The 12,796-nt window shown below is 43.9% G+C and overlaps 1 protein-coding gene across 10 annotated transcripts in view; it reads left to right on the plus strand.

Annotated features, from left to right (window-relative positions):
* The first annotated feature begins 52 nt into the window (after positions 1-52).
* Positions 53-12,796, plus strand: part of MARK3 (microtubule affinity regulating kinase 3) — a 113,416-nt gene continuing 100,672 nt past the window's right edge. For all 10 annotated transcript variants that reach the window (XM_078447803.2, XM_078447805.2, XM_078447804.2 and 7 more), the window contains exon 1: positions 53-726. In XM_078447803.2, the coding sequence (XP_078303929.1) occupies positions 676-726 (51 nt within the window). In that variant the 5' untranslated portion in view covers positions 53-675. The remainder of the gene's footprint in view (positions 727-12,796) is intronic.

Below are 12,796 nucleotides of genomic sequence, written 5' to 3' on the forward strand. Positions count from 1 at the left end.
CGCTGATTGGCCGAGTTCCGGGAGGCGGCGGTTCCGTCACTTCCGGCATCCGGAGGCAGCAGAGGAAGCCGAGGGGCGGCCATCTTGGGTCCGTGAGGCTCTGAGGTACCGGGAGCGGCGGCGGCCACCGGGTGGAGGCTGAGGCGGCAAGCGAGCCGGAGGGAGCAGAGCAGCCGGGCGCAGGCGCCGCCTCCGCAGCCCCCTCCATGGTCGGCGCCCGCAGCCCGCGGCGGCCTGTCTTGCGGTCCACCTTGTCCACATCCTCCTCCTCCTCTTCGGGGGCAGCCGGCGGCGCTGTGTGGAGGCCCCGGCGTTGAGATCCGCGGTGCGACGGGCGAGGGCGGAGGAGGAGGCGAGGGGGTCCGGGCCCGCGGGGCGCCCTGAGGCGCGGGGACGCCGGCGGGCCGACCGCAGCCCGCCGCCGGCCCGGCCCCGCCACCGCCGCCCGCCGGGCTCCTCGGCGCGGCCGCCGGGGCCGGGGGAGCATGAGCCCCGGGACCCGCCGAGGGACGGCCCGGGCCCGGCCCGGGATCTAGACGGCCGTGGGGGAGGGGAGCCGCCCTCCGCGGCGCCGTTCCGGAACCGCAGGGCGCTCGAGGACGAGGTCGCCGGCCCCCCGAGGCCGTGTGCTGTTTTGTTTCACCCTCGCATTGTGCAGAAGTGGAGTGGAGTAAAATGTCCACTAGGACCCCGCTGCCAACGGTGAATGAAAGAGACACTGAGAACGTAAGTGCCCTGGGCCTTGTCGGGATTTGCCCGGGCCGGGTCTCCCCCGCTGCCTCCCGGAGCGCGACGGCGGCCCGAGCCGTCGGGGGTCCCCGGCCCGGAGCGCGCCGGACGCGGTGGGCCGGCCGGAGGCCGCGGGGGGCGGCGGGGCGCGACCGTTTCCTGGAGGCGGCGGCCCGGGTCGCGCCTCCGTGTTCTCGCCGAGTCCCGCTCGCCGGCCGGGGTTGGGGGGCGGGGGGGGGGGGGACCCCGGCCGCCGCGCCCGGTGCGTGTTGTCCGCCCTCGGCCGCGCTTGGTGCTGACTTGGGGCGGGCTCTCCTTGCAGATCGGGCGGGCAGCTCTCGAGGGGCTGGCGGGCTGGAAACGTGTTCGTGGTGCCGGTGAGAAGCCATTGATCGGGTCGAGTGGGTGGTCCTTTCTGCCTGGTTTTGTCAAACTGTCTGGAACTAAGCTTAGTGACAGGCTCGAAACCTGAGTGGCCACGGGGGGAGTGTTCGAGGGCGCCTTGGCAGGGTCAGGAGAGAAGTTTCGGGAGAGAGTGAGTGCCGGCTTCGTTGAGGAGTCGCTTCCCTTCCAGGCGCATCCGTCTGGAAGGGTCGACGAAGCGGTTTTGAAAGGAAGGTGCGTGGTAACGCCGCCCCGGCCGGGGGACACCCGCTCCGGGCTTGGCTCTCGCCTGCCGACCGCCCGCGGGCTTCGCCGGCGCCGAGCCCCCGCTCCAGCGCTCGCAGCCCGGGATTCTGTACGCGGACCCTTTGGTTGTGTCCGTGGAAACGTTTCAAAGGGCCGGGGGCGGCAACGTGCAGCGGAAAGTCCTTCGGAGAAACGTCGACTCCGCGCAAGTGCTTTCTGAGCTCTCGTCTGGCGCTCGGTTCAGGGGAGTTCGGGCCTGGGAGGTGCCTCCTGTAAGACGTGGAGCAGGGGGCTTGTGGAGAGACTCCGCGGGCCTTTCATTAGACGTGTTGCGGGGTGATTCCTGGCAGGAAGACGCCGTCACTTAGGAACAGCCTTCTTGCTCTGCCTGTTTCCCTGCTTTCAGCCGCGTCCCGAGACACTGTGGCCTGGCGGTGTCGGTGCCTTCGTCTGAGTCTTGCAAGTGCCGCTTGTTTGCCGGGTGGCTCTCAGGTGACCTAACCTGTTCGCGCAGGGTCTGGTCTAAAGCGTTCCCGTAGCGTATCAGTCTCCATCCAGGACGTAGTGCTCTTTCCCCTGGTGAGTGAGTGGTTCCGCGGCGCGCGTTTCTTCACCTGAGATGGATTAGAAAGTTCCGTGAAGAGTCAGTGATGGGAAATCATAGACCGGGTGAGTCCGTGAACTCATTTTCTTACGGCCCTTTTGAGGAACGCGTTCCTGACTTGGTCATTTTCCTGTTCCTTGACCACGCTGCAGAGCGGAGTAAGCAAAATAGGGAGTTGAGTAGCTTCGGTCCTTGACTTCCGCTCAAAGCGGCAAAATCTTACATTGAGCCAGAGCAGGAGCTCCATGCTTTCTAAATGAACTGAAGCCCAAAACAGTCAGGTTTGTGATAATGAAGGACTTACCCTAAGTGAGTCTTTACTTTGTTCTCTGGTGAATTTGTTGAATCGTGTTCTAATCTTTCTGTGTGTTGTTAGAAACTACTAACTTTATTCTTTGAAAACCATGTAAGGTATGGAGTGTGCCTTTATTCTTGTAGAATGTGTTTAAATTTGAATTTCTGACAGTGTTAAAATCAGAGGTTTGTAGCATATCATGGCATTAATTCACCGTGCCCTGTTCCATTTTTTAACTTGTATTAGAATCTTCTGGAAGTAGTTGTGTGTCTTTGACAGTGTGGTGTCCTTGTGTCGAGCGTTACGTGTCTGGCATATGTCATATTATTTGCCTGCCATTCCTGAACTGCCAGTTGAGTGGTGAGGGTACAAGAATGAATGAGAGCTCTCAGTTTCTTGAGCAGCTGTTTTGTTAAAGTCAGATTTATTGAGATAGAACATTTACTCTTCCTAAGTGTCTTGTTTGATGAGTTGTGACAAATGTATAGTCATGTAACCATCACCACAGTCAAGATACAGAACATCTTCATTGCCCAGGAAGGTGCTTGCTGACATCGTGGCCCTTTACAGTCAGTCGCCTCTCTCTTTCTACAGCCTTTGGCAACCACTGATCTGTTATCTGTCCCTATAGTTTTATGTTTTCTAGAATGTCATATAATTGGAATCTTTATTAATGTTTGTGTGTGTATCAGTAGTTCATTTCTTTTTATTGCTGAGTGGTAGGTAATTCATTGTTTGGATGTACAAAAGTTTCTTTGTTTTTTTTTAAGTTATTATATTAATTCCAGTATAGTTAACATACAGTGTTATATTAGTTTCAGGTGTGTAGTATAGGGATTCAACACTTCCATGCATCACCCAGTTAATGTACAACAATTTCTAATCCATTCACTGTTGATGGGCATTTTGGCTACTATGACTAGAACAACTTTGTCTTTTTTGTGAAAAGACTTTCCATTTTGCTTATCTTGGGAATCAATTTTAAATAATTGTATATGGCTGTGATGGGAATGTTGCTTATAGATAGAGGAATAATAAAAGGCGGATTATTTGCAACAAGAATATTGTCTTCATCCTAGTCCACTACTCTGTTTTCGTTTGTTTGGTTTATAAATGTGAGCACCCACCTTTAGCTGATGGGTATATAAAAGATAATACTGTTTTCAAATAATTTTAAAACTCATAAGGACTAATCAAATAATCTGACCTAATGAGGATGCTCAGAGAGGTGACAGGAGCTGCTGTGACAACACTGTTTAGTAGCAGAGCCACCACTAGGCTCCACATCTCCAGTTCAGTTCCCTCTGCTTTTTTGGGTACCAAGCTGTTCCTCAAAAGCTTATGTACTAATTACTCAACCAGAGAGATATAGATGTACCATTACACAGAGTATAATTAAAATAAGACTTAAATGTATTGTTACGGAAGATTTCAAACAAACAAGTAGGGAGAATTTAGTTTGTATTAGTGGTTCTCAACCAGGAACAGTTTTGCTGCCCTGTGGACATTTGATGATGTCTGGAGACATTTTTTTGGTTGTCACAACGGAAGAGAGTTTACTGACCAGGAATGCTGCTAAACATTTTACAGTGTACAGGGCAGCACGCCTTCCTCCCCCCAACAACAACAAAACATCTGGCAAAAAATGGCAATAGGGTCAGGGTTGAGAAACCCTTGTATATAGTTAGCCCCCCACATAACTCAGTGGCCGTCTTATTTCATTTGGGGTCTCCCCAAGAAGCAAATTCAGTACCTCATATCATTTCATCTCTAAAGCTTTTAGGAGAGATAAAGCTTTAATTTTATAAAGATTGTAATCCTAGTCCCTTTATCATAATTTCTTAACATCAGATATCCAGTCAGTCTTCAATTTTCCTCAGTTGTCTACTTTTTTAACACTTTGTTCAAATTGGACTCCATCCAGGGTCCATATATTACAGTGAGCTAATATGTGAAATAAGATGCATTTTGAAGGCAACAAAAAAAAATTTATGTTTTGGTTTTTGTTCTGCAGTGTCATGACTTATATGGAGCCATGGGCAAATCCTGTTTGGACACTGGTAAAATCAGAAATGTATTTTTTCACTTAAATTTTAAAGCATATGACACGTTGTAAGCTTGAGCTGTTTGTCAAAGTACCAGAGGCCCCAGGGCTGTCAGTTAACAGCTCCTGGTGTGTGTGCAGCCTGTATTTACTTATTATTAGTTAATGGAGACAAGCCATCAGAATTTCTGATCTCTGTGAAATAGATAAACTGATGGTGTTCTTGTCTAGCCAGGTATAGGTTATAGGAGACTGTCATTAACCTGTTCAAGTTTAAGTGCCTACTTTGTGTAGGACACTGCTAGGTTCCATAGAAGTTATTATCTAGGAACCATGTTGTACCTGTACCTGCTCTTTAGGACTTCCCAGTCCCTGCAGAACAAAGCATCCTGAGCTCTGTGAGCTAGTCTAATAAACTCTCAAACTGGAGTAAACGCCAGTATCACCTGGAGGGCTTGTTAGAGCTCTGATTGCTGGCCCCTCCCCAGACCTTGATTCTAACAAGTTATTTCTAACTTGTTTATTTATTTCTATTTATTTATTTCTAAATGTTAGCATTTCTAACAAGTTCCCAGAACTTGTGGTCCAGAAACCACACTTTAATTACTGCATTAGTATTCATTGAAAGCTTGTCAACTAAACTGTGTCCCTTTAGGTTGTATTGTGACTATAGAAGAGAGATTTCCAATGGATTAAATAAAATTTTCAAGCTCCGTGAGTTTTTAAAGTTGGTTCTTTGTAAGAAAGTATGGTTATGGAGTATAAAAATAGTTACTATTTGTTGATCACTTACTGTACTTTAAATGCCATTTCTTTTAAAGTATATACTATGCCTTTATTTAATCTGCCTTTTAACTTTCAAGCACAACTATCTGTTGAATAAAGCCTGTTTGGGCCTTTTAAAAAAAGTTAATCTCTGAAGAATTAATATTTTTTTATGGTGTCAAAGTGTTTTGAGAAAAAAATCTTACAGACTTCAATTTGAAGGTCATTTTTGTTTCTTCTATGTGTAAATTAGGTGAACTTGGAAATTTGCAATGAGTAGAGTACAGGTTACTTTATGTAGTGCATGGTTATTTACATTGTAATTACCCGTGAGAGACTTATACACAACTCAGTGTAAATTTGTGGTACCTGTTGTCTTTTTTTTTTTTTTTTTTTAACATTTATTTATTTTTGAGACAGAGAGAGACAGAGCATGAACGGGGGAGGGTCAGAGAGAGAGGGAGACACAGAATCTGAAACAGGCTCCAGGCTCTGAGCTGTCAGCACAGAGCCCGACGCGGGGCTCAAACTCACGGACCACGAGATCATGACCTGAGCTGAAGTCGGCCGCTTAACCAACTGAGCCACCCAGGTGCCCCTGGTACCTGTTGTCTTAAAAAAAATTTTTTTTGGTTTATTTAGTTTTGAGAGAGAGAGAGAGAGAGAGAGAGAGAGAGAGAGAGAGAATCCCAAGAAGGCACTGCACTGTCAGCATTAAGCCCAAAGCAGGGCTTGATCCCACAAACCATGAGATCATGACCTGAGCTGAAATTGAGAGTTCGACGCTTAATTGACTGAGCTACCCAGGCGCCTTGGTATCTGTTACCTTTAGTTTTGGAGGATTGTTCTGGATTCTAAGATCCAAGATCTAAGACAAATTTTGTCCCTGGAATTTTTTCCCAACCAGGAAGTGAGAGTCAGGGAATGCAGCCCTTTCTGATCACCACTAGGAGGAGTAAAGCAGAAAACCCTTGTCTCACCTCCATCTTATTTTATTTTTGTATATTTTTAAGTATTTTAGTACTTTTTTTTTTAAGTAAACTCATCCCCAGCATAGGACTCGAACTCATGACCCTGGGATCAAGAGTCACATGCTCTACCGACTGAACCAGCCAGGTACCCCATCTCACCTCCATTTTAAACTTTCAAATTAAACCTGAAGGAGAGAACAGATGTCTTCCCTGGAAATCTCCCAGCTTTAATGTTGTCTTACAAAAGAATTTAAAGAATGTGCTTGGAATTTGTCTGCAAGTAGTAATAAGGAGTTTATGCTGACCCATATGCACCTGCCTGCACAGTAATTGGGAGGGCGGAAGTTGGCACTGGAAGAAAGCATTTTTTTCTTCAAGGAATAGTTCTTTAGCACTGCATTCTAGCCACCTGAACTGCTCATCTGTGGCTAGTCTTATATAATCTTATGTAGACTAGATAAGGCATTGTTTAAGTGGGTTACAAAGGGGTCTTGGTGTTAAACAGCAAGAGGTGTTTTGTTTGTTGCTAATAGGCAGTTGCATTTGAGTGGATGTTCAATATTGGGGGGTTTGTAGTATGGACATTTTACATGAAGATGTGTATTTGGGTAGAATTTAATACAAAATTTGAATAAACTGAGCCCAAAGGTTTTTATTTCTGAATTTTATATATAACTTCATTCTTTATGCAGTAAGCACCTTTATTACTTCATTGACTACAAGAGCAGATTCTAGCAGGGAATCCTAGAGAGGAGTCGACCCAGAACCATTCCCTAACTCAGCTTTCTGCTCTGAGAATTGCCGTTCTTTATCCAGTAGAATAATTTAAACCAGGGCAGTCACCTTTTGTTGTCAAAGGCATTTGAGGTGTTTTTGATGGCATTCTGTTCACATACTGTCTCCACCTCTTTCCTTGTCTTCCCTCAATTGCTAGCCTTTACCTATTCCTAGGCCCTCCTTGGTATCCATAGGCATGTATTAGCTCTATTAGTGGAATGGAATAAAAGAGCTTGTTTTCTTCTCTTAAAAGAACGTTGCCATCTAGACGTTAAAGATGTTTAATGATAAAGAACCTTCTATGTACCATGGTAGTATATTCCAGTTTTTGTTTTGGGGCTCCTTTTTTTTTTTTTTTTTTCCATTTCTGTTACTTAGTTCAGGTTGTTAACATTTGTTTCCTGCTTATTGTATAGTGGTTCTTCATATTATTGCTGTGGAACAAATCACTCCATAACTTAGTAATGTAGAACAGCAGCCATTTTATTATGCTCACAGGTTGTGTTTGAGGAATTCAGACAGGGATGACTTATCTCTGTTCTTCTATATCTGGGACTTCAGTTTGGAGGATCTCGAAAGGCTAGTGGGATTTGAACAGCTGGGCTGGAAGATCCACATCCTAGATAGTTTCTTCACTTATGTATCTGGCACCTTGGCAGATGTGGTTAGAGGGCTAGGCTCAGCTGGGACTCTTGGCCAGAGGGTCTACAAAGGGCTTTTCCAGTGTGGAGGCCTCAGTGCGAACAGACTTCCGAGGTTGCTCCGTGTTTCAGAAGAGATAGAAGCTCCCTGCCTTTTATGACCTAGCCTCAGAAGTCACACTGTGTCATTTGCTCTCGGTTAAATCTATCACAACACAAGGGACACAAACCTTACTTTGTAATGGGAAGTGTGTCAACAATGTCGACGTCATGTTTTCAAAACAACTTAATGGTAACTCTTTGGGTTTATAATCTGGTCTGGCATTTTATTGTGTGACCTTGGACAAGTTATTTAACTTTTTTGTGCCCCAGTTACCTCATCTGTAAAATGGCATTGGTAATAGTGACGACCTCATAGGGCTGTTACAACGATAAGGCCTTCCATGCGCCGGCTTTCCTTTCTTCTTGGTCCTCACCTTCTGCCTCTCCTCACCCACTCTGCCCATAGACCTAAGAGTCTTCTTGCTGTTCTGTGAACACACAAGCGACACTCCAACCTCAGGGCCTTGACGTTGCATTTCTCTTTGAACACCTTTCTTCCAGATATTCTTATGGCTAACTTTCTCACCTCCTCTTTTCAAATATCACCTCAGTGGCTTAATCACCTGTGACTCTCCCAGTCTCCCTAACCCTGGTCTGGTTTTTCTTTTCTCCATTGCAGTTATTACCTTCTTACGTATCATATTTACACATTGTTGTATGTTTATTGTGTTTTGTCAGTTTCTTCTGGTATATACTGAAAGCTCCACAAGAACAGAAATAATTTGTTTTGCTTACTGATACAACAAATACCTAGAACATGCTTGTCATCTGTTATAGGGGTTCAATAAAATATTGGTTGAATTAGTGGTTAAATGAGACAATATGGGTAAAAGCATTTAAAACAGTGCCTGTTACTTACAGTAAGTAACAGATAAATGTTAGCTGTCGTTAATGTTGATGGTCTTTTTACTGGTCCTCTCATCTCTATCCCTGTATCCTTAGCTTCTCCCCTCTGTAGTTATTCCAGCAAGATCATCTCCTTTCTCCTTTTTTTAAAACCTCAGACTGCTTTCTTAAAGGGAGAACTGATGGATAGTGTCTGGGCTTGGAAGGGAGAGAGAAAGATGGGAGCCTAAGACCAGTTGAAGGAGTGCATCCGAAGACATGTCTGAGGTAGAGTGGACAAGATGCGGAGCAAAAAAGAAGGAACAACAACAAAACATACAAGAAGTTGGGATTTGGAGTTATGTTAATTACATACTTGTAATTAAAACTCGCTTTCAGAGGCGCCTGGGTGGCTCAGTCAGTTGAACGTCCGACTTCAGCTCAGGTCATGATCTCACGGTTTGTGGGTTCGAGCCCCATGTTAGGCTCTGTGCTGAAGCTCAGAGCCTGGAGCCTGCTTTGGATTCTGTGTCTCTCTCTCTCTCTGCCCCTCCCCTGCTCGCTTGCTCACTTGCTCTCTCTCTCTCTCTCTCTCAAAAATAAACATTAAAAAAAAATGTAAAACTAGCTTTCAAATACAAGTAACTTAATCATGACCAATTCACTGATCTGTGCCTCATCTTTTAAAAATTTAATTTATTTCACTGTTTTTTTAAGTTTTAGATGTAATTGACATAACCTCCATATTGGTTTATTAGTTTCAGATGTGCTACATGATTCACTATTTGTATTGATTGTGTAAAGATCACCACAATAAGTATAATAATTAATATTCGTTACCATACATACTTCGTTTTGTTTTTTTTTTTCTTGTGATGAGAATTTTATGATGGGTTTGTGGGTTCGAGCCCCACGTTGGGCTCTGTGCTGATGGCTCGGAGTCTGGAGCCTGCTTCAGATTCTGTGTTTCCCTCTCTCTCTGCCCCTAACCCAATCGCATTCTGTCTCTGTCTCTCTCAAAAATAAACAAACATTAAAAAAAAATTTTTTTTAAGCTTTTGGAGGTTTATTCTTGATCCACCTTTCTAGCTTTGTTGTTTCCAACTGCTCATCTGTATAACCTTAATACTCTAGCCAGACAGTTCTGCTTAGCTATTTGTTTACCCAGTGATTTCACACCTGCTAGTTGCCAGGTCCTGTATTCTGAGAATACAGAGATGAGACTATTCTTGCCCACAAGGAACTCATAGTCAAGTACTTTGGTGTAGGCATTAATTAAGCTAAGGGTTGGGGATGGAGAGCAGAGCAAGGCAGAAAGGACAGCCTAGTCAGGAGCATAAGGATAAATTGTCAGCCATCATGATGTCAAGGAAATGAAGCGTTCCCCCCCCCACCAGTGTTAGTGTCCCATGAAATGAGAGAGTTGTGAGAGACGAAAGTGGTTTGACATGCAGGTTGGGGTGCGGGGGGGGGGGGGGAGGGGAGGGGATCATTTCCCCACCCCCCCACGTTTTCCTAGGTTTCCTTGTACTAGTGCCTGGCTTGAAATAACCATTGTCTTTCATTAGAACTCTACTACTTATCCTTTAAAGATTATCCCTTCATAAGATACCTTTTTTCTTTCATCTCACTCAAATGTGATCACCTCCTCTGAGTGCTTAGTACTACATTATCCCACACAGTAGCTACTAGCCACGTGTGGCTGCTGACCACTTGAAATGTGGCTCTGTAAGGATGAAATATATACAGATTTTAAAGACAGTGTGAAAAAAAGAATATGCAGTCTTAATCTTTTTATATTATGTGTTGAAATATTTGAGAATATATTGGGTTAAATAAAATATTAAAATTAATTTAACCTGTTGATACGTTTTTTAGCGTTTCTACTAGAAAATTGAAAAATGCATAGATGATGGCACTTAGAGTACCTACTCTCTGATTTTCTCAGTGGGGCAGGGATTGCCTTTTGTTTTAGTTATTATTATGCATGTTAGCTCTTCAGGTAGGTTAGGAGTACCTTGAAGGTTTGGCACCATACTTTATTTCATCACTCTGTAGTGCCTGGCACTTAATAGTTGCTTAGCTTATAGTTAACTGGTCAAAAGCTACTGAGTGAAATTTTTCTTTAGCCACAATTTATTTGTGCCTGTAGTCCTTTTGGGGATTAGACGAGTAAATGATTTTTCAGTCTATTATGATAGTTTATCTGTTACAGCAGTAATATTTTATTAAAAATGAAACCAGTTTCACTGAATTTGTGGATATGAACAGTAATAGTTTCCCATTTCTGTTGTTCATATTCTTAGAAACCTTTTTTGTAAACTCAGCTGCAAAAAGTCACATTATCTTTTTTTTTTTTAATGTTTATTTTTAAGAGAGACAGAAAGTGAGCGGGGGAGGGGCAAAGAGAGAGGAAGACAACAGAATTCCAAGCAGGCTCAGGCTCTGAGCTGTCAGCACAGAGCCTGCCTCAGGGCTTGAACTCCTGCACCACAAGATCATGACCTGAGCCGAAGTCAGACGCTTAACCAACTGAGCCACCCAGGTGCCACCACGTTATCTTTATAGGTCAGTGTGAAGCCCTTGTCTTATTTATTCTTGTTAATCCCCATAGTTCATTCCCCATAGTTTGTTTAATATGCTGTAATGTGTGTACATGTATGTGCTCTTACAGAGTATACATTTGGCACCTCGTGTAAATACTGTATATATCTCATCTATGAGTCTAATCTGTTTTCTGACCACTACTTAGCAGTCTGTGGGATGGTGATCTATCTACCATACTCAACCTGTCTGCTCCTCAGGGTTAGACATTGCACTTCCTGCGGCCACAAAATACTACCACGAATGTCTTTATCCATGTCCCTTATGGAGCTGTGTAAGACTTTCTTGGGGTAGCTAGGAGTCGACTTGCTCTGTCGCAGGAAATACAGATAGGGCCAGAACTTGTCCTTCTGGGTGGCTAAATCAGTCCACACTCCTGCCAGTAGTGCATAGTATCCCTGGTTCCTGCCAACATTTAGCATTATCCAGCTTTAAGTTTTTACCAGCCTGTTGGGTGTAATGTGATATCTCATTGTAAACTTGTATTTCTCTTTGATTTTTATTAGGTCTATATATACTTTGGCTTTTGGGGTGTTCTGTAATTGCTGTTTTTCCTATGTCCATTTTTCTTTTGTGTTGTCTTTTCCTTGTTGATTCTTAGGTATTCTTGGTTTTCTAGATGTTAATCTGATGTAGGTTGTGGACATTGCACGTATCCTCTGTCATCTTTCTATAATGCCCTTCATTGAACAAATTGTTGATTTTGGTGTAACCAACATAAATGGTGCCTTGTGTTTGTGCTTTTGAAGTTTTACTTAAATACCTGGATCACAAGGATATTCTCTTATATTTCATTTGTTAACCTTGTATCATTTTACCTTTCACATGTAGGTTTTTAATCCCTGGAGACATAGCCTTTCTCTGGTAGGGATCTAGTTTTGTACACCCCCCCCCCCCCCCCCCCGGCTGATAAGGTGAACCGGTTTTCCCACTGCTGTCTACTCTGCAATCTATCCTTTCCCCTCTGGTTTATAGGGCCCCTTTCATTGTATCTTAAGGTTCCCATGTACTCATGTCATTTAGTTTTATATTCTGGTGCATAGGTCTGTTTTTCCGTTGTGCCCATACCCCTTAGGTTTTTCTGTTCTCTTTAATTACTATGGCTTCACAGTCAATGTTAATCTTCTTAATCTGTGTATCTATGTGCATATCTTATCTATTGAACTTTTTATTTGGAAATAATTTAAGACTTAAATAAAAATTGCCAAAGTGGTACAGAGTATACAGAGTATGCCTTTCACTCAGATTCCCCTAATGTTAACACCTTTATAACCATAGCTCAGTTATGAAAGCCAGAAAATTGATATTGGTCTAATACTGTTGATGGTGATGATGATGATGATCATAGCTCAGTTATGAAAGCCAGAAAATTGATATTGGTCTAATACTGTTGATGGTGATGATGATGATGATGTTGATATTGGTCTAATACTGTTGATGGTGATGATGATGATGATGATGATGATGACGACGATGACGACGACGATGACGACAGAACTTGAATTTTCACCAGTTTTTCTCCAGGGTTCTTTTTTTCTTCTAGGATCTAATCAAAGATCCCACATTGCGTTTAGTTATTGTGTCTCAGTCTTCTCCAATTTGTAATGGTTCCTCTGTCTTTTATGCCCTTGACAGTTTTGATGAGTACTGGTCAGTTATTTTGTGGAATATATCTCAGTTTAAGTTTGTCAGATGTTTTTTCACAATTAATTAAGGTTATATATTTTTGGTAAGAATACCACACAAAAGATGTGTCTCTCTTAGTGTATGCTATTAAAAGGGTACATGAGGGGCGCCTGGGTGGCTCAG

This window comes from Panthera onca, chromosome B3 (genome assembly GCF_046562875.1).
Source record: "Panthera onca isolate mPanOnc1 chromosome B3, mPanOnc1 haplotype 2, whole genome shotgun sequence".
NCBI lineage: Eukaryota > Metazoa > Chordata > Mammalia > Carnivora > Felidae > Panthera > Panthera onca.